We start from the raw sequence: 23,569 nt of genomic DNA, 5'->3' as shown, positions 1-23,569 counted from the left end.
CAGTTTTGAGGAATCATCGTACATACACGTTATCACGTTTTGAGTTTGCATTATGCTTACATATATATGTAATCGTAGCTTAAGTTGCAAAGAACATTGACTTACATATAGTCAAGAATGCCCAAAAGCCAATAAACTGCTTTTGTGACTATTTCAAATGACCTAAGATATGTATTAACATCTTTGCATGACAACAATTTATAGTTCTAAAAATCCTATACAAACTTTTGTAGTCAAAACAAATAGGTCTTGAAAATCTCAATAGTTTGCATGACTAGTTAAAACCTTCTTATTCTAGATAAATGACATCGTTAACTACATATAATATAAATTACTATTTACAATTGTAAAAACCACATAATCTACAATCAGTCAATTTCTGTCAAGTTTCAAATTGACCGACCAAAATATCAAAGTGTTTTGTATGATATTGCTCAATAAGTAATTTTTGAATTCATTTCCTTAAAGATTCAAGCTCTCTGTTGAAATGTGTATGACAAAGATGCTATGTGATGTAGTTTGCTTGATCATTTAACACCATATTTATAATGCATGTAAAACAGACGCTTAAATTCAAAAGGTCAACAGACATATCACTTAGCGTTTTTATCTTTGCGTGAAGATCTACGTTTGGTTATTAAATCTTTGTGTTGTTCTGTAAACTGTTGTAGTTTAACTGGAGTAATGGAATCAGCTAATAATTTATCTATACTATTTAGTTCATTTTCTTTAGCCTGAAAAAATAATATACAAAATCATAATATTACTATATTACACCATTCCAATTTTAGTTAAAACATCTGTAATTTGTACCTAAAAGTAGATCAAATTTGTATCAAGATAACCTTTTAGACCATATTATTTGACATTTCAAAACTAAGTACTTGTCTTTCATGCTCATTAAAAATCTTAGTAATGGTCAAGAATTTAGACTTCCTTAACCCTTTGAACCCTGAACTTCAAGTAATAAAAGTAAAAGTGATGATATTAACGTTGTATGACGTCACTTAGTAATGGCCCGTATACCGGATGCTCGGATATACATTACGTTAGTGTGTGGGCGGTAAACAAGTTGCTAGGGTCGAAAGGGTTAAAAAAAAATTGAGCCTGTTGTCAACAAGAAATTAACAACTAGTTTCCCTGGAAAAAATGTTCAGAATCTTCAGTAACTTGAAGCCATGTTACTGACAATCAGAACCAGCCCAAAATTAAAAAAAATTCTCAAAAACCATAAGCCAAATATAACCACATATAAACTTAACTCAATCAGTAAAACAAAATACAAATTATCCATGCATTCTCTGATATTTATTTTTGTCTGCATAGGGTGGCTAAAAAAAATAGCCAATTTCACTTATACGCCAATTTTTTAAGTTATCTGATTCCCCTTTTCATATAAAATAATTTGACCAAATCCTACAAAAAGTAAATCATTTCTTCTTGGCCATAAAATACTTGTATCCATGCTATAACTTGATACATTTGCTATATATTTTAATCAGCTTTCTAATGCTAATGAATATCATATTCAAAGTAAATACAGGAATAGAGATAGGGGTGTAAATATTTAATTACCAGTCACAAACACCTACCTGGGCCTCTTATTTTGATGCCCTTAGAAATTGAGATTTTGTTCATATTTTGCATATGTTTACAATTGGGATATTTTTGCAAAGGTGGCTTCAAAAAAATGGAAGGTAGTTCAGAGATGCGGAAAATCCCCATAAAACAGGGCCTAGTTTTTCTGTCTTTACACCAGCCAACAACTTTCAAAATAGCTAGCAGTGGCTGTAATAGTGGCAGATGTTTTGATATATTGTAACATGTCTTCTAAATGTCTTTCAAATCCAAACTTATTAGACCTCAAAATAAAGTGGACTACTCATCCCTATGTTCCGAATGGCACCCAGATGAGCATTGATGTCTTTTGTTTAATTAATAACACTCCTTCCATACAGCATTCAACTTCAACTAACCTTGAGAGTTCTTTGAAGTGATTGAAGTTTACGAAGTTTATCTATTTCTACTGAGGAGGCGGCATTGAGCAGATCAACAGACTTAATCTGACTGCGTCTGGTTTTATTACGATCAACACCATCAATAGTAAGATCAGATTTCTGGATATTTCGAATCATGACTTGAAGGTCATCGTTTGTACCAGCATCTATGTAATTATAAATTACAAATCAAACACCACCCAAACCAAGCAGACGACACACAACAGATAACACCACAGAGCAGCAGAGACCATAGACAAGACACAACAGGAACAGATGTTCCAAAAGAGTTGTCATGCCAAGTTTTCTTTATCAAATTTACTTTTAATCTCCAAATAAAGCCAAAACTGATTCAAATTTGAATTTGTTTCCAATTTTCCAAAGCTCCAAGAGAAAAATTTGCATTTCCTTTTTTTTAATACCAATTGTGTGCCTTCATGAAACCATTTGCAGTCAATGTTAATAGCCAAACCACTAATTCTGAAAAAATATTTTGGGGCAGGTGCTATATAAGCTTTTTCTCACTGACTTACTCCAATGTTGCATTCATTACCTCTCATTTAATTGGGAGATAGATGTTTCTAAGAGGGAATACAGTATTCCATCACACTAAATGAAAAGTTTTATTTCTGATTAGGAAAATCACAAGTGCCATGAGCAATCAAAGTTTCAAAGTTAGTAACAATGGCCGCAAATCTGAATCATGTAAAACACGATAGCTTGTAAATAAGCCATCTTTGTTTTTCTAAAATGATTATCAATGAATATCATCTGGTTATGATAATTCCCACTACATACAAGTGGTAACAAATGCAGCATTAAATTTACAACAATATTCTCCTGTTTCACATAAAAACAAATCCATAAATACCCAGAATTTACAAGTTATAGTAACCATAGTAACCATGCCCAGACCAAACCCAAATAAAATGTTTCATGCATGTACATATTTAAGGTGCTGCAAAAAATTTAGTAGTATTCGATACTTGTGTTTTCATAATTCAAGTAATTTTTTTTGAAAATTTGAGTGTAAAATTGTTTTTTTTTTTTCAAACAATATTTCAGTATGATATTGTGAGGCATATTTCATGTAATTTGTTTACCATTGATAGTAAGGCAAGATAAGCTTTCACTCAGAATCTTGTTTCTGTAGTCTTTTTACTCAATCAACCAATAAAAGCTAATGTTACACATACATTAAAGGAGATAATATTGTTTCATTGAATCTAATCTAAAATCTCAACCAATCAAAATGAGTGATAATATCATCTACTTGATGCAGTCTGCTGGTAGTTTGAAAGACCTGTAGTATCTTATTCTAAATCAAAACGTCTTTTCAGAAGCATAGGACCATACACAAATGTACAAAGTTTTTTGTAGCACCTTATCCCACCATAAATCAAAAATAAAAAGAAAACTTTTATATATCTTTTTCTACCTTTAGTTTGTCTTTCTGGAGAGTTCTGTGTAGAGGGAGTTAATGTAGCGACACTGTCCTTAGATGTGGTACTAGCTAAAGATAAACAACTGTCAGTCATAGATGACCCATTGTCATCATTTTCTTCTTCACTTTCACTATAGTACATATCTAAAATAGATAGAATGAATGAATGAATGAATGAATGAATGGAGGAAGGAAGGAAAAGGAAGGAAGGAAGGAAGGAAGGAATTAGTCCTTCCTTCTTGTAGGGAAATTTTGTCACCTTGATAACTTTGGACAGTTTGTAAAATATTTTGACTTACTTTGAACACCATAACCTTGGGCTTTAACAGTAGTTTCTGGTTTAATAAAGCCACCTGTAGTCATAATATTACTAGTGTCAAAATTGATAGCAGCAAGTCCCATTTTATTCATCCACCTATAAAAAAATCAATAATAATATTATAAAATATCTCATTTTATTCATCTGTTTATAAGATAATTAATAATAATAATATAAATATCCTATTTCATTCATCCATCTATAAGATAATTAATAATAATATTATAAAATATACCTATTTATTCATCCATCTATGTCTATATCAATAATTTAAAAGATATTATTTTATTCATCTGTTTATAAGATAAATAATAATAATAATATAAATATCCCATTTTATTCATCCATCTTTAAGATAAATAATTATATCTATATCAATAATGTAAAAGATATAATTTTATTCATCTGTTTATAAGATAAATAATAATAATAATATGAATATCCCATTTTATTCATCCATCTTTAAGATAAATAATAATATTATAAAATATACCATTTTATTCATCTATTTACTCATCCATCTATATCTATATCAATAATTTAAAATATGAAATATGACTTACTTGCTCATATCTTCTTGTCTTTCTGAACCAAAATAAAATGTGGTTCCTGCATTGTGAACTTTAAATGCACTGAAAAAGAAAAAAATGTCAAAAAATATCTCTTCAGTATTTGATGGCTTTGATTTCAAATAATTTGTACTGAGTGATTTTTTAAACTCTGAATTCAGAATTTTGAGTTCTGAAATTATTTGAACAAACAGAAGATATTTGCAGTAATCTTTCCAGGCAATTTCTAAGTGCTGCCTAAAAATTTGAATGTGTTCAGTGAAAAGTTTAAGTGCTTATATATAAGTGATGCTCATGGAATTATTGTTTCATAAGCAAGTCAAATTGGGGTGTTTTTAGACAATTTTATAAAACAATCAAATTTCCCCCAACACAAAACTGTAAAACAATATGTGAAAGCATGCAATATCATGAATTCAATGTATTGGTAAAATAACATAATGAACTTTGGCCAAAAACTTACTCCTCAGGTAAAAATCCACCTGTGTTGAGTTAAAAGAATATACACCACTCGAGTTATTTCTGTTTATTTATACAGTGGTTTTCTAGCCTCTACATTATGAACATGGTTGACAATGACAGTTTTTTTAAGCATGGTTTTAACATCTGCAATTTCTGACTAGATTATTGTGGTCAGAATTCAAATAATTTCCATTATGTGCTTTGTGAATTAATAATGAATAAAACAATGAAATGAAGTGTGAACTAAAAACAAAAACTTAAACACAACAATAGTTTTATAACACCTACACTTACCCATGTTCACTATATAGGAGCATTAATAAGAAAACAATAAACTGTTTAGAGAGGAAATATTTCCGTCATAACTACATGGCATGTAAGTCATTTTCATTTTCCCAGCTGTCAGTGGGCACAAGTTATCTCAGACAAGAGATTTAGCCAAGTTCAAGCTTGTAGAGATAAGAAGCAAGAATGTTGAAACATAGATGGTCATCTTTGTAAAATAATGTGTATGTAACCATATATATTTACTATACATTGGACATTGTAGGCAGTCTAGCCAGCGTGGAATAAAGCATATTCAATATCAGTCAAGTTTTTTCAGAACTGTACCCAATTTTTAAAGGGTTTTGCTTTAACAGTTGATAAAGCTCAATTTTAGCTACACATAGCACTTATCGGAATTTAATTCTGATGCTTAGTTTTCCTGCCATTGAATAAACTGTACCAGTCCAATTGAAACCAGAACCAGAACAAATTCTACTTCGGAGAAGTGCTGTAGATAGCTGAAATTGAACTTATAGCAAATATGTAGAAAACTATATTCCTATAAGAAAGTTATTATTTTTTCCGATTTTGGCTTTTAGATACAAATGATATGTTAAGAAATATATATTCTACTATCTAGGACATAATATAAGAGAAAATATAAACATTACTTACAATTTTTTAGTTTTAATGTCTGTGGCAGGGGATACTTGAAAAGCCAGTAAATGTATAACACCTTCTGCTTTCAAATCCTATAATAGACAATTTTAACCAATTTCAAATGGCGTAAGTTTTAAAACATACATAAGTCTACTGTTCTACTATCAAGTATTCTAATTGTAACACAGTTTCAATCTATGATGTGTAAAAATGACAAGCTACATGTTCATGTTTTATATATAATAAAAATTCATGTTCACTTATTAATCATGTCATGACCTTGTCTTCTTTGTAGCAGGCATATGAAATGAATAGAGTTACACACCCTACTTTTTTGCACCATGTGGGCTAATGAAGATCGGCTAGGTTCAATGAGGGAAATTTTGCCAGAGCAGCGGCATTAGCCTGCCCTTTTTCATTTTCCATCTGTCAAGGGGTCTTTAACGTTCCTGTAGCACACGGGGCCTCGGTTTATTGTCCCATCCGAACGATTAGACGCTTTTTCCATGTCAGCCCCTCTTACCTGCATCACTGACAGGGGGTAACCGTGTTGAAAAATCCGAAGGTATTACCTCCACCTATGCCAAGACCTTCAGGTTGACTTATGCAAATGCAAATGGTCTCTACAACATGTGCAAAACTAATACATATTTCTACATTGTTTCACTTCGGTAACTAGGACAGAGGTACCTGTATATGATTTTCCAACCGGCATCATACACTCAATAGGTTTTAATTCAATATCCCATTGAGTAAATGTGCAATTATCTAACCCTAGACTTGTTAAGTGGAATATCTAAATAGAGATGTGAAATCAACAATTACATATTAGATATTATACACTTAATATGATATTAAATATTAAACAAAAACTTACGTCTTTTTCTTTGTAATAATATAAATTATTATTTTTTAATATACACCATCTTTTAACCCAATGTTTAGTTAAAGGTCCTCTATCTCTAGTCTTTCTTTTATATAGCCAGCCTTCACAGTCACCTTTACCCAGATCTTTACATGATATTCTTCTATCAGCTGTAATGAAATGAATTGGAAATGCAGTGTGCAATGAGTGAAATTTTCCCGATGGGGGCATAACCTTACTCTTTTTCAATTTCCAACTGTCAAGGGAGTTCTAATGTGCACAGCCTATAGCACACAGGGCCTTGGTTTATTGTCCCATCCGAACCACTAGATGCTTTTTACATGTTAGCCCCCAGCCCCTTCGAACTGCATCACTGACAAGGGGAACCGCAGGCATCATTACGACCTATGCCTTCAGGTTAGCGAGCAAGCCTCTTACTCACTGACCACATGGCTCCCTCTATCTAATGTGTCTATATACACAGTGACATTCATATGATTCATTAAGGCCATCAAATTGTCCAGAAAGCTTACAGGCAATCTTTCCCTATGTTAAATAATAAGAAATTTGAGCAAAAGCTTCAGATGTCCCCAGCCCCTTTTTATAGAAACACCATTGTATTTACTGTATCTTAAAAAAAAACAATTCCATAAAAGAAACAGAAGTATTACAGCATGCAGGGAAATATTGCTGTTATACTGTACCTCACAAGGTTTTCATTATTGTCCATCCAAAAAAAAAAAAATAAATAAAAATTACCTAATCTTTTTCCTGGTGGTTTATTTCTTCTCCTAACAGCAGATGGTGACTGAAATGTTTTTAAAGGCCATGTAAAAATTTGATAGACTATTTCAGCCATATTGGATATAATGGACACCTCATGTCTGTCTCTAATAACAAGATTAGACTAGTATTTAATAAAGATGATATCACTGGGAAATGGAAATAATTGAATATTGAAGTTGAACTACATTCAATTTCATTTTCAATGATGTATTCACTTCCCTGAGAAATCTAAATCTTAAACGGATTGTAAAGAGGCTTCCTTAACTACTTATGCATATCAAGGACACTGATCTGTGATCTACAGTATGTATTTAAGACGTAGCTATTGCAAAGGCTTTTAAATATTATTACAGGTTTTGCTATTGTCATATAAATATAAATATAAGTATTAATTTTCCTTATTGCTTCAGCAATGTTGTAAAGCCTGTTTGTAAAGAGGTTTTCTAAATTTTTTAGACTATAGGGGACACTGATAGCATCAATTGCACCATTCAAATTACCAATCAGACATCCTGCAATTTCACACAAAAAAGTGTTTGATGACGTCACTAATCGCAACATATGCTTTATCAGATAAGAACTGTGATTGGTCATTAATGACGTCATAAAATGCTTTGTTATAGTGAAAGTGCAGGAACCACGGACGAGTTTACCTATCAGTGTCCCCTCATACATAAAAATTTTAGAAAACCTCTTTAATTCTTTTAAAGATTGTTAACTTGGCCAGTTTATAGTTACCTCTGTACAGATAGCCTGATCATTGGGTATCTTTTGTATAACACCACCGACTACTATATGTGTATAGCTGAAAACAGACAAATAAAATTTGACCAACCACTTGGTTGCATTCACTTGTATATTATTCATACGAATGACTATGAAGAAGCACATTGATTGGCTGTTTGAAAATCACATGACATCATGAATATTAATAACCTCAGTGTTGTCCTTTTCTTTCTGAAGGGATGTTGTTTTTTTTTTTTTTGTTCCAAGAATATTTATTGCAACTGTGAATGCGTATTGATAAATCACTTCAAACATGATGTTCACTCACCTGACTGGTTCGGGCTGTTTGTCTTCTTTAGTATCAGCTGTAAAGCCAACATGTTTAGTACCCATATCACCTTTACCATCTACCTCACTTTCAACATAATTCTTATTCTCCTAAAATAATAATCATTTCAAATTTACCAACAAATATTGATCACGAAAATAACAATTATTGAAGTAACAAAATTTCAGCAACCAATAAAAAGTAACAGGGCACAAGTTCAACATTACAAGTACTGTACATTAATCAACTCTTTCAACACCAGCAACAACTCTAGTGAAGAAGTCCTTACTGAGTTTAATGTAAGTTTAATACCATATATATCTTGAAGTTCAGGGTATATGAGATTTATTCAGTCTGCAAGTGACCATAGCTGTCAGTATATCATCGACATATTGTAATTGAAAATTGTGTTTCAATCAATCAACCCCAAAGTGAATAAGTTAGTTCGAAATGGAATTTAACACCATGATGACCTCCTCATGACCAGGGTTTATTTTCAAAAAATGACAGTGCTTACAGGAATGCATAGCCAAGAAGCCATGGTTGTCTAGGTACCCATCATAACAGGCTTTCACAAGGCTTATCTATTGGCCAGTGCTTTCATTGAGACTTGTCTCAATACACCCTAACACAAGTTATTTCAGTTAAATAAGACAATATCAATCAAAACATCAAAAATACTCACTACGTCAGATTGTGTCAAGGAATTTAACTTTTTTATTTTCATGAGTTGTGGTTCGTGTTTATTTGGGGTATCAGACGCCAATTCACGATCTAGAACTTTCTGTTTGGAGAGACGATGTTGCTGTGGTGGTGTTTCTGGAACGTTCAATATAATAGGAGTTGGTCTGGTTACACGGAATTCCTGATTCTTTGGGTCACCTTTTTCTTTCCTCACTGTCACATCCTCGTTCATACCAGAGTTACTGGTTGGTGTTTTATTTGGATCTGAAACAAGAAAATATTGGCTAATGCTTATAGAAATTCTAATTGTGCTAGCTTCTACCTTAATGGCTGTGTCCTCCATAAAAAGATTTTTTTTATATTTTCATATGAATGATTGAAAGTTCTGGTTCGTGTAAACCTCCCGGATGTCCTTGAAATTAACATGTAACATATTCTAATATTTCTTTTAAACAAAATACAATCCCAAGACATCCCATTTTCCCAAAAAAATTTCTTTTAGCATTCAAATTAAAAATTTAAATGAAATGAAAGGATTTTTACATCCTACTTTTCTGCATCTAATTGATAATAATGAAGAACAGTAACGCCATGCAGTGTGCACTAAGGGAATTTTGGCCATACAAAGGCATTAGCCTGCTCTATTTCGATTTCTAAATGTCGAGGGATCTTTAACATGCACAGCTTATATCACATGGGACCTCGGTTTATTGTCCCATCTGAAAGACTTGACCCTTTTTCCATATCAGTCCTTCAGACCTGCATCACTGACAGGGTGTAACCAGATTGAAAATACAACGTTATTATTTATAACCTATGACAGGATTGTAGAATTCAAATAAATACTGACCTTCGGAAGTAGGCTTAGTTAAAGGATCGTCACCAACTACAGAAAATGTATCTGGTCTGACTGAAAACTGATCTGGTACTGTTAAACTACTTTTAGTTTTTGGTAGGTCATGAGATCTCATCCGAGTCACTTTTCTATGAGCAGCTAAATTAGTCAAACTACTATCTGTGGCACTCAAAGCGGCTAATGCTGCACTTCTTTCTAAAGCGTTGATGGCCTGTGATTTAGGTCGGGTAGGAGGGTCAAGGTCTTCAATAACTAAAGATGGCCGCTCTAATGTAGGTGATCCACCACTGACTGTTGCTCTACGTTGTTTATTGTCTATGTTTATTGGTAGAGTATATTGAGGTGATTCTGAACCACTACGGAAAACATCATTATCTGTATCATTACCATCTGTTCCTTCTCTAAAAAAAATAAATTTTCATCAATTATAATTTTGCTGTAATCTGAAAAAACTATTATATCTAGCCTCTAATCCATGTATTCAAACCAGAAAAACAGATTACCATTTTTGGGGACTTTAAGCTTCATATTCTGATAAAGTTACAACAGAATCCCTGTAAAATCTAAAAAATTGGAATATTCATAAAACTAAGTCATTATTGAAAAACGCTTAATCATAATATTAACGTTTTTCAATAGTTAATTGTATTTTTATTAAGTTTTTTGGATTTATCGGATTATATAAGGATCCTGTTATGTATTTATGACACCAGGTATATCTACTGATGAATATATATCTTACATAATATATGCTCTTATTGGCCAAGTTTAAAATTTTTAAATTTCAAGTTTATTCTAAGACGTAGTATTATTTTAATAACTCTTATAATTTAACCTGTACTTAAAGAATAACACCTGTATATCAATTTAAGAGGTTTGTACTGAATTTGAATTCATCAGCATGAAAGTACATATAGATTAGTTTATCAACAAATCAATCAGTATTACACAACCATAAGATGTTGTATTTTGACAATGTTTCTTGGTTCTATGATCATCAAATTGAACATATGAAAACCCTAACAAATCTTTTAGTACTCAAATTCAACATATGTTATGATGTTGACATTATTTAGAATTTAAAAAAAATTTTCAGAAGAGATTGTTTGAAAATGGTTATCAAGTTAAAACTATTTGGACTGAAGATTTATGAGCTAACATTTTTGTTTTAAAGGGACAGATATACCATTTTGGGGGTTGATTTTAGTTGTGAATATATGTAAATAGTCTTCATAAGTATCAGAGATGTATAAACAATGCATAATTACTTCAAAACTACTTCAAACTAGGAATTTTACTCACTATTTCTATATATGTCTTTTCTTTCTATATTTATCACAGAGTATCTTAAATTTACGAGTCGTCATTTTAACATTCAAACACAGATAATTCTGGACACACGTGGATTTGAAGACTCAAATTTCGACGGTGTGCTGTGAACACTATTACTGATTAGCTCAGATAAAAAATTCCAGTTTCTGAGACTAAAGTATGATTTGTCAAAAAAATGGCCTACCTGTCCCTTAAAGATTAATATTTCAACAATTCAAATTGAAAAGCAAAAAGACACAAAATCCTCCAAAAATAGAAATTTATTCTCACCTGGCGGTGAATTTCTGACACAAATCCTTAATTTCAGAATTCCTGATAAATAATATACATGAAACAAAAGTTGAATCAAGTTACCAAATTCACCTGGATAAATCATAGATAAAACTTTTCAACCAGTAAAATATCATCTGCCATCAAATCTAACATTTTCTACAACATTTAATTTGTGATAAAACTATTGATAAATTCACTCAAATTACAGTTTAACCTTATCACTACAAACTTTCTAGATTTTACAACTTTTTACTCTTAGTTTCTATTACTCATTCAAACATTCTCTTTACTTTTATCATAAGGCCATATACTTTTATACATAATAGGAAAGAAAAACCATTCATACATTTGAAAGATCATTAATCATGGTCTAAAAGATTACTATATTTATCAGTTCGGTCTCTGACAAAACCTCATGGAATAAGATTTCCCAATCCCATTTATAGCTAGGGCCGATTGTCAAGACAAACTCTTCTCTGATGTTAAATTGTCAAGACATACACTTTTCCGATGCCTTATTGACATGACATACTCTTTTTTAACCACTAATTGTCAAGAATACTCTTTTCTGATGTAAACTTGTCAAGATATGTTCTTTTCTGATGCCTTGTTATCAAGGCATACTCTTTCTGATGTCAAATTGTCAAGATATACTCCTTTCTGATGCTTTATTATCAATACACACTCTTTTCTAACTTCTAATTGTCAAGACAAACTCTTTTCTGATGTCAAATTGTCAAAACATACCGTCTAATTGTCAAGACACACTCCTTTCTGATGTCAAGACATGTTGTTTTCTGATGTCAAATTATCAAGAAATGCTATTTTCTGATGATAGATGCTGTCTGCAGACATGTTATCTTATTGTCAAGACATGTTCTTTTCTGTTGTCTAATTGTCATATTATATCCAATGCAAACCTTTGAATATTTTCCTGTTTAGACATTGTGATAATGTTCCTATATTTAAAACTATGTATTGTCTAACTTTGACATACATAATTTCTCAACTATGAAATATATTATTATTTGTCACAAAAAACCCACATTTGACATCAAGGAAGTTTTACATGTCATAAGTGTTGTATGAATTGTCATTTTCCACATGTGTTGCTACAGTTGTATTTACTATCAATGGCTGACAAACAATTTCAAGGCCTAGACTGTTGTCTTCATAGAAAATAAGCCATGATTTTCACTAAAAACAAATCAGCAGCAATTTTTGTAAAAATCGTCATTAAAATTTTCATGCTTTTACAAATTACAATACTACTCCTTTCTTCATATTCGCTATCAAAGTCAGCATTCATCTTATTCCCTCTTAAAAGTCAATACTCCTCATATTCCCGTTAAAAGTCAGCACTCATCTTATTCCCCAAAAAAGTCAGCACTCATCTTATTCACTATCAAAGTCAGCATTCATCTTATTCCCTCTTAAAAGTCAATACTCCTCATATTCCCGTTAAAAGTCAGCACTCATCTTATTCCAAGTTGGAGTGTTAACTTATTCAAACATTAAGTCATTCCTTACATAACAGTTACTCTCTAAGTTATTCCATTTTTCAAAAAACGTATATGATCAAACTTTTTCATTAATATGAAATTTGACAAGATTAAATGCACTCATGACAAATCAATATTCAAATATTTAAGAAATAGCACCTGAAGTTCCATAACACAAAAATACTTTGGTCAAGCCTTAAAAAAATGGAAGGCAGAAATTTGACTGTGTTATTCTGTTTTAATGGTGAAATTTGACTGTGTTCTTCTGTTTTTAATCTATTTCAAGCTGTGTTGATGTCATAATTTCTATATTTCATTCTAATAGTTACAATGTTTGAGAGATTTCAAACTATTCATCATGGCGGGAGGTTACTTTAACATTTGTCTACCACAAACATTCCAAATAGTAGTCCTGATGAAGATTTTATATCCTAAACACATGTTGACAGCATGTTTTGAGCTATCAATTAGAAAGATTTTGAGAGAGTTTAGTTTCTGTCCATCCATGATCTGACAATATTGTTATGCATCTTCGGTTTTAGGTCATTTGGTATTCAACTTTGGTAGTGTAGTAAACTCCAGAAACAAACTAATAGTAAAATCTACAGTTGATGTAATTTATAATTGATACAGCATGATATAAAATTATATTTGAAAATGTTTACTATCTAGAATATTCACAGGGTTAACTTGGCTTTATACTTTAGGCCAAGATCAACACCTGTGTTAGTTAAAGTACACTGTCCGTCAATAAAAATACCTTTAGATACCATTGTTTTCACAAATTTAAAATTTCAATCTACAGAGAGTTTTTGAAATGTCCTTGAATTTTTAAACCTGTTGTAGAAATCATAGAATCCAAATTAACACTATCAAAGTCAAAAAAAGGAAGTAGACAAAACTTGGCAAGAAGTCAATTAACTTGGAGAATTTCCAAGTAGTAATTGGAAAACCTATATATACAAACTTACATATTGCCATAACTTACTTGTGATAACTTTTCTAAAAAATACATATATACCGGTATAATATAGCATCATACAAAAACTTACATACGACATATCATCATACAAAAACTTACATATACGATATATCATCATACAAAACCTTACATATGATATATCATCATACAAAACCTTACATATGATATATCATCATACAAAAACTTACAAACAATTCATCATCATACAAAAACTTACAAACAATTTATCATCATACAAAAACTTTCATACAATGTACCATCATACAAATACTTACAAACAATGTACCATCATACAAATACTTACAAACAATGTACCATCATACAAATACTTACAAACAATTTATCATCATACAAAAACTTTCATACAATGTACCATCATACAAATACTTACAAACAATGTACCATCATACAAATACTTACAAACAATTTATCATCATACAAAAACATACATATATGATATATCATCATACATAAACTTACATACAATTTATCATCATACTAACACTTACATACTATATATCATCATACAAAAACTTACAAACAATTTATCATCATACAAAAACTTACAAACAATTTATTATCATACAAAAACATACATATATGATATATCATCATACATAAACTTACATACAATTTATCATCATACTAACACTTACATACTATATATCATCATACAAAAACTTACAAACAATATGTCACCATATCAAAACTCAAAATCTGCATCTGTGCCATGCCAAAGAACCATTCCAAAATTCTTTGTTAGAACTTTACTTTGTCACTCATCACTCAGCAAAAATTCTCCAGTTTTCATAAAATATTCTCTTATCACAGGGATATTGTTAAAAATAACGTTGAAAATATGAACACAACTCCACTTCCAAATAATGTTTTCACACTTTAACCATATATGGTTTTTATTTCAAATAAAATGAAAAGTTCTTACAAATCAAAAGTCAATAAAAAATAATCTAGCAAACTGTGTTCAATCAACTGGATCTTTCAAGTTTGAATGAAAATTAATTCAAAAACTTTTTTTTCTTCCTTACCCAAAAATTAAAATCATGTAAACTTTTTTTTATAAAAAATATTCCTGTACACGATCTACCAATTCAAATAGTAAGTCATAAATAAAAATAATTACCTTTTAGACTAGCATTATTATTCAAGTTCCTCTACCTATTCAAATGTGTCAAGTGATATGATTACCGTCAAAAGGCCTTTATATGGATTGTATGCAAATCAAATTCGCTTGTATTTTAATTGACTATTTACTTCCTCAATGTAGACAATGTCTATTATTGTAACTTTAAAGTGGACCTGTCTGCAACAAAATGACCCAAATTTTGGCAATTTTTTTTTAAAGGGACAGACGCGCCATTTTCTTGACCAATCATACCTTAGTCGTGGCTTAGTTAAGCCAAACAATAATAGTGTACACAGCACATCATTGATATTTGAGCTTTGAAATATATGTATAGTCCAGAATTATCTGCGTTTGAAATGATGACTCGTCATTTTAAGATACTCTGTGATATATATAACAGACATAATTATATAGAAATAATGAGTAAAATTCCTAGTTTGAAGTATTTTTTAAGGAATTATGCAATTTTCATACATTTCTAGTACTTCTGAAGACTATTTCAAAAGTGATTGTATAATAAAAAATATAGGGTTTATGTTCATTGTGTTTCATTTTGCACTTCAGAAGGACAACAATGCATTTCAAGAGTTTTTTTTAATACTGAAATGAAGATATTTTCATCCTATATAATCAGGTTATATATAATAATATAGGTTATCTTTCTATCTTCTATAAACCTTTTCCTACATGTTTATCACATTTGAGATAATAATCATTAGTTATCTGTTTCAAATATAACTTATAACATCTATCTTTTCCACAAATCAGTTAAAGTTTTATGTATTTATCAGCATATTATTATTAATATTACTCACCATCAATTACTTTAAATTTGTATAAACACAACAATAAACAATAAATTAACAGGGTTTCAATTAAGTGGTAACCTTAAGGAACTAACCTCATCGGCAAGATCGATCTAAAATCTACAACTGGAATATTTTGAACTGCAACCGAATTCTTACGGATTGGGAAACAAAATTGAACTTGATTTGCCAAAATTAAAATTTGCTGTGATAAATTGATTATCAAATTTTTCAATCTTGATTTCACTACGCCTTGAACCCATTGAAAGCTTTGACAACTATTGTGATGAAAAAAAATTGAAATTCCTTATTAGAGTTAATCTCTTCACTTCAACATTCAACAGACTTTCTCCTTAAAGGGACAGATGCGCCATTTAAGTGGGTTGATTTGAGTCTTGAATATATGTTAATAGTCTTTAGAAGTACTAGAAATGTACAAAAATCACATGATTCCTTTAAAAACACTTCAAACTAGGAATTTTACTCACAATTTCGATATATGTCTTTTCTATATATGACCGAGTATCTTAAATTGATGAGATGTTATTTCAACATTCACACGCAGATAATTTTTGACACGCATGGATTTGGAGGCTCAAAATTTGACGCTGAGCTGTGAACACTATTAATGATTGGCTAAGCTTTAAAAATTTTGTTTCTGAGACTAAAGTATAATTGGTCAAAAAGAATGGGGCACCTGTCACTTTAATGACAACAAAATTCATTCTGATTGAAATTATGACTAAATCAGGAAGGATGTTATTCACAATTAAAATGGTGTTTTCAATTATCAAGTGAAATAAGGAAATGAAAGGGTATTTATAGTATACATTGTTTTAGATATGAATCAATACTTGAGTGGATGATGAGTGTAAATCAAGTCAGTTTATTTTTAGAATATTTGCTCATATGTAAAACTGCTCACCCACTTTCTTTAGGATCAAAAAAAAATATTGGTTGTTATATTGCGTCACCAGGAAAGACCAACACAACAATTGTACAGATATACAACTTATTCACGCGACGGCCATATTGGATCCAGAATGAGGCTCACAACGCAAACAAACAAAGGTAACAGCGTTTCACTGCAGAAAAATTACCACCTTGACGTCTTTAAAACCAGAAAGGGCAGATTTAGGTCCCTTTTCTCACTGTTGATTGGGTGTTTAGTGATGTCAAATTGACTATTCATTCATATGACGTTGCCATCTTATCAATGGATGACGTAATTTGCATTATGAACCTCGCTTTCAGTGTCTCAAAACCGAGGATGGAATAAGGTCTATTGGGATGATGTAAATAATTACAGTAGATAACTCAAACAAAAGTGTAAACAAACTAAATGTCTTGGTTTGATTAACACATTCACCAAAAAATTTTGAAGCCCAATTTTACAGGATGAGTTTCATTCGAAAATCTTGGTAATTTCTTATGGTAAATTTCTGGGGAAAAAGTGTAGTTAATTCATGATAAATTTCAAAACCACTCAAAATCAAACCAGTACAAGAGCATGTTGTTGTATTAAAATATTTTTTTTCAATATGTTCGAAATCAGAGAAAAAATTCAAATAGGAGTTCACTGTTGTTGAAGAGTAAACTAATGTCCTTATCATGAACTGGATCAAAAAGGTTCTGAAAATTATGCTTGCCAGGCAAGGTACTATACGCCCACTGGCAGCTTTGATCTTAAATAAAAATATTTGGCAGTACAGTAACAATTACCAGTATGAAATATTCAACCTTCAGACATACATTTATTTTGAACTTTTTGAGGCCATACTAAATAATATTGTCCCTTCTACAGTGTTTACAAGCTAAAAATTGAACGCGTTTTCAAGAACAAGGGCAATAACTTATACTACATATTTTTCGATTTTTCTGATTTTCGATAGGGTTCATCCTTGGGTGATTACGAACACTCAAACCAAGTTTTGTCAAGAATTGTGTCTTGTAGAGTGTTTACGAGCAATTGTGGACGGACAGACATGGATGACAGCAATATACGCCCCCATTTCATGTGGGCGTATAAAAATCTATTAACAAAGATAGCTTGCCAGGTAAGTTAATATACGCCCACTGCCTGCTTTCTTTTTAAATCAGAACATTTGGGCAAACTAAAATATATCTCGCAATAGTGTTGATTTTTGATAGGGCTCATCTTTTGGTGATAATAAACAATTGGTTTAGAATTATGCCTTCTACAAGCAAAAACTTAGATGGGATTTTTTATTTCAATAGGGTTCCTCTTTGGGTGATAATAAAAACAACTTAACCAAGTTTGATTAAAATCTGTAACAAGCAATTTAGACTGATGGACATGGGTGCAGACACCAATATAAACAAATGTGTATTTGTATCCCTAAAAATTTTTACCATTACAAAATTCTTCAGGAACTGACACAAAGTCTTTGTCTAAAATTCAAACAACTTACCTATTTTCCTCATTTGGCTCATCAACAGCAACATATTCCTGTAAAGATGGCCGCTGTGGTTTTTCACCATCTCGAGAACGTCTTTTCTTCAATGATTTGGGTAGAGTGGCAACTTGTGCTTTGTTTCTGTTATTATTACGATTAGGTAAGGTACCATAAGGACTTATATGTCTTGGTCTTTTCTTAAGAAGTAAGACTACTTCTTTAGGCTTTTCTTTTAGAGTGTTCACAAGTTTCTTGAGAGGCCAACCAAGCTAAAAACAAAAGGTAAATGGTAATTTCAAAGTTTAGATTTTGAAATACACATAAATATGAAAGCAACCAGTTAAAAGCCTGATGCTTTTGTGTTTGTTGCCTTCAGTTGCTAATAGTTACCAGGTTGACGGAAGCCTGCTTTTTTGTTCATGACAAATATGTCCTAATGTATGCACTGAATTGTTTTGACAAAAAGTCATAAGAATATGATAGCGACTTGAGAGATATCGTTCAAATATTGATACTAAGTTAGTTTCAAATAAAATATTATCTCTATATTACAATGTTTTGCAAAGTAACAGCTACCATAGAAAGCTGTCTAGAGCAAAATCCTTTATCGCTGAGCGTAATAGAGGAAAACTTTTGGGTCTGGGGACCTTTCCATATATTTGTATTTCCAATTTTTTAAACAAATTTCTATTTTTGTATATTTGCCTGTGTGTGTCTAATAAACTGATAATGCTGGGAGTGACAATATGATATAAATAATACTTACCACTGTTTGATTGTTGACTTGAATAACTTCATCACCTTTCTCTATCTTTCTACATAAATCAGCTGGTGACTGAAAAATACAAATCATAAACCTCTTCACAATCTGATCAAAGTAAGAATGCTTCATTCAAATTCAATTAAACATTTTAGATTTCAAAAACATTTACATCCATTTATATCAAGAAAACTCCCCCAATTTTGTTTTACTCTTGCCGTAATGTATTGAATTCAAAGAAAAAATAGCCAGTTTGGCCTATCTGGTCTCATTCCTCCCTCACACTAGCCTTCCCCATCACCCAGACGCACAAAAAAAACCCCAAACTCCACCCACAATCTCACCCCGGGCAAACTTCACATCCAAACCCGGTAACCCCGCCTAGAATTCTTCACCCTGCCAAATTTTAACGGGGTCTTACACCGCCAAGAATTCTTCAAATTTTCAAATATTCCAACAATTATTTGATCTCACTTTAACTCTTCAACATATGTATGTATGCATGCTTGAAAATGGTCATTTTATTTCATCGAAAAAGTAAATATGATACTTACCATATCTTTAACTCCACTAAGAACATGTGTACCATAGTAAGATGATTGTATATGCATGCCCTGAAATAATGACATGAACTCTGACAGGATAATAAATATAAGTAATCAAACATTATCTTTAAAATGGCAGGCATAGCAATAATTACAGGTTTCAAATCAAAGGAAATGAATGGAGTATTACGTCCTACTTTTCTGCACCATGTTGGCTAATGAAGACGGCAACGCCATGCAGGGTGCGATGAGGGAAATTTTTCCAGGACAGCAGCATTAGCCTGCTCTTTTACAATTTCCAACTGTCGAGGGATCTTTAACGTGCATAGCCTGTAGCACACAGGGCCTCGGTTTATTGTCCCATCCGAACGACTAGACGCTTTTTCCATGTCAGACCCTCTTACCTGCATCACTGACAGGGGGAGGTCTCAAATGAAGATAAGATTCTATTAAATCATATAATCAAACAGAATTAGTATAAGTTTTTTTAAATTTGTTTGTAAAACACATACCAATTCCTCGCCAGGTTTTTTTCTAATGGTAGCTAGTTCTAATGATGCTGGTTGAACTACTAATGGATCTTTACTAGATGTAACTAATCCATCACAAATATCAGCTAATACACCACACTGAAATCAACGATATTTTAAAGTTTTTAATCCTTTGAACACAGAGTGTGAATTCAATAAAATAAAATATACCCTGAACACCAAGTAAATGACTTAAAGTGTATGATAATAATGTTTTTGTTACGTCACTTAGTAATGGCTGCTTCATTGGCCCTCTGATATATATCATAGTAACTTTGCCTGTATAGCAGCTGCTAGTTTTAATTGGTACCCTGTTGTGTTCGCTTATCCCTAAACTAACAACAGGTCAAAATATTGACCGTGGGATTTAGCGAGACGTCATTTATTTAGCGTTGACTACTTGGAACCCCAATGACATTACTGTAAGGTATGACGTGAATTTCGATCAATCAATGCCAAGGGGACAATAGCCCAAACCCGTTCCTTCAATGCCAAGCTTTAGATGGAATGGAGGACCAGTTTACTGCTAATGTTGAAAGGGTTAAATGGCATTAAGCCACTGCACTTGCATATATAGATATATGTGTTATGCAGCTCAAATCAATAGTTGAAATCTTGCGATCTTTCTCCCATGCACGTTTGTCTTTCTTGTTAATCATCCTGATCAAGTGCCACTAGATGAAAATGTAAAAACACAGCTTTATGGAACAACCATCACATGTGCCACACAAAAAAAAGGGAAATACAATTCAAAAGATTTCGTAAAGCCATCTCTATATAACAATATTGGGATCATGGACATTTCTGAGAAGGACTATTGTTGTAATAAAAGCTGCAGTTTTGAGTTTAGCAAAACACTTCTATTACATACAATTTTTAGGCAGAGTTATCTTAACAACACAAAAATAATGTGATATAGTTGACTTCACAAAGATATGTATAGAATTAAACAAAAACGTTTATCTTCTCTTAGATTTTGAAGATAACCAACTGGCTACAATAAAACCTATTATAAAGCTGACATACAAATGCCCATAGACCAATTTTGTGATTTAGTTTTTCCGTCAATAAAATACAAATTACTAACACCAATGTAATAATTACTTACATCTTTCATAATTAGTTCCTCAGCATCAGAAATTTGTGAATCTCTCTGAGAAATAGTTACTAATCCTATACCATTCTTTAATATAGTATTCCTTAATAAACATAGATCATATATTCCTTCAAATGGTGCTCTGAAAAAAAAAAAACAGTAATGCTTGAACATCAACCTTCTAAATTAACTTCTTTCTAAATTTTAAGATTGAAGTGCTGAGTATGAAGTAAAATCTGAGCAGACCTAATAAACCATCAAAGTTGATTGATTTCTGACAGAAAATAGAAATAGAACACCCTATTTTCCAAGTTATATAACTTGAGTCTTATATATTGTACAGTTGTAAAGTCTGGCCTTGATCACAGAGCAATAGGTATTTATAATTTATAATTAGATGCAAGATTATGGAAACAATACTCTGCTTGCAGGCACTGGCTCTGACCTAAATCACAGAGAAATTGACCTTAATCATTTGACAAATTATTAGAACAATTTAGACACGATTATAGTAATTTTTATTCTGCTTGCTGGGAATGCTTATTTTATTGACATAAATGAGTCTCTAGTATAAATTATAAGGTCAACAGAATGATTGTTCTCAGAATGGGGAGCATACCCAGTGTATTGAAAGTGAAAATGGAAGGCCTACCTATCGAGCCAGGATATGAGGTTCTTCAGCGTTGTCAGAAGATCAGCAATGCCTGATAGAACAGAGATGGACAGTCGTTTATTATGATGAGAAGAATGATGAACATTGGCTTTGTTGATATCATTTTCACCACAATGGGCCTGAACTTCATTATGGATACTTCTAGCTTTACAACCTAACTGTAAGGCTAGATGTTGTAGGTTTTCTGTGTCATGTCCATATCTCTGAAAAGATAGAAAAAAATTTTTGAGGCACCAAACAACTTATCAAAACGTTTATCTTTTAGGCTTTGTAAGAAGACAATGCAAATGAATCAATATCGACCCAAAGATGGTTTGCCGTCACTTAATTATCACTTGCTGGGGCACAGCCTTCTTGGACCCCACCCTAACAACAGGGCTGATCAAATTTTAGGATTCAACTTACCAATGATCTTAAAAGATCAACTGCTTCTAGGATTAATTCTTGATGACCAAGTTTTGTGACATGAAGTTTTTCTAGGTCTGAATGTGTTAACATAAGAAGTCTTCTACCATCAATATTATTATTGGTAAAGTGTTGAATGTATGGTAAAATTGTATCATCTAAGCCTGAAATTAAGTTAAAATTAAGCTCGAATCCTTAAAAAAAAAAACTGTAACCCTTTGGTAAAATTAGTTTTTAAACAGTTTTTATTCAATTCATTTTTCAAAAATGTTGTTGGGGGAGATCCCTCTCAGACAAATAGGCATCTAGCTGCCATAGCTAATCATATTCGAACAAATCCTCTTCAATTGGACAAAATGCTGGGACATAATGCAAACAAAAAAGAAATCCAGAAATTGCAACAGGTGAGATTATTCAACAAATAATCCGAATCACTTTTCATCTTCTGAATAGGAATTAGTTTTAATTCAATTCATTTTTCAAAAGTGTTGTTGGGGGAGATCCATCTCTGACAAATAGGCATCTATAGCTGCCATGGCAAACAAATTCTCTTCAATTGGGAGTACTGGGACAAAATGCAAAAAAAAATTCCAGAAATTACAACAGGTGAGATTATTTAACAAATAATCCGAATCACTTTCCATCTTCTGAATCAGAAAAAGCATTTTTTTAAACATATTTCCCTAATCCCCTTTTCAACCTTTATGGATATGAGCTGAAATGAATAAGCAGGATAAAAAGAACCTAGATGTGATAAGGCTTCAATACTTTGAATCTTGAACAAAATAAATTCCATTTACCCGTAGGCCCCAAATATGAAAGGGAACGGGAAAGAAATTCGGATTACATGCATAAATTTACCATATAAAAATTTAAGAACACCTTCCGCTTCGTAATATCTGACCAAAGATCCATGATATTGCATTTCAATCTCCATACATCAAAAATGTTTTTAAAGGATAACACGTATACAAACCTCTTAACCAATCCACCACCTGGTTAGTTGTCCATTGCTCGAATAAAATATAATTTGTGTTAGAATTCGCCATTTTGAACAACTTCAGACCACTCATAATTTAACCATTACTCTAATAGTTTATCGGCTGTAAAAAGACAACTTTAACTCTTCAATTTTGAAAGT

The 23,569-nt window shown here is 31.7% G+C and overlaps 2 protein-coding genes across 2 annotated transcripts; both read right to left on the bottom strand.

Annotated features, from left to right (window-relative positions):
• Positions 1–593: 593 nt before the first annotated feature.
• Positions 594–7,442, bottom strand: LOTGIDRAFT_171735 (hypothetical protein; the record flags this gene model as incomplete). The annotated part of the gene is made up of 8 exons (XM_009047934.1): positions 594–734; positions 1,977–2,164; positions 3,436–3,585; positions 3,741–3,856; positions 4,324–4,392; positions 5,734–5,810; positions 6,596–6,753; positions 7,343–7,442. The coding sequence occupies 8 exons, from the start codon at positions 7,440–7,442 to the stop codon at positions 594–596; spliced, it is 999 nt and encodes a 332-aa protein (XP_009046182.1).
• Positions 7,443–8,083: 641 nt separating this feature from the next.
• LOTGIDRAFT_237832 (hypothetical protein) lies at positions 8,084–23,494 on the bottom strand (the record flags this gene model as incomplete). Its single annotated transcript, XM_009047933.1, has 13 exons — positions 23,405–23,494; positions 22,429–22,592; positions 22,003–22,226; positions 21,363–21,492; positions 20,237–20,353; positions 19,734–19,793; positions 19,186–19,254; positions 18,435–18,688; positions 11,566–11,607; positions 9,958–10,364; positions 9,109–9,371; positions 8,424–8,533; positions 8,084–8,174 (listed from the first exon to the last, which is right to left on the bottom strand). The coding sequence occupies exons 1-13, from the start codon at positions 23,475–23,477 to the stop codon at positions 8,084–8,086; spliced, it is 2,004 nt and encodes a 667-aa protein (XP_009046181.1). The 5' UTR covers positions 23,478–23,494.
• Between the last annotated feature and the right edge of the window lie 75 nt (positions 23,495–23,569).

This window comes from Lottia gigantea (genome assembly GCF_000327385.1).
Source record: "Lottia gigantea unplaced genomic scaffold LOTGIsca_119, whole genome shotgun sequence".
NCBI classification, from domain to species: Eukaryota; Metazoa; Mollusca; class Gastropoda; family Lottiidae; genus Lottia; species Lottia gigantea.
The sequence above is the reverse complement of the archived record's forward strand: the minus strand, read 5'-3'. Positions and strand labels throughout refer to the sequence as shown.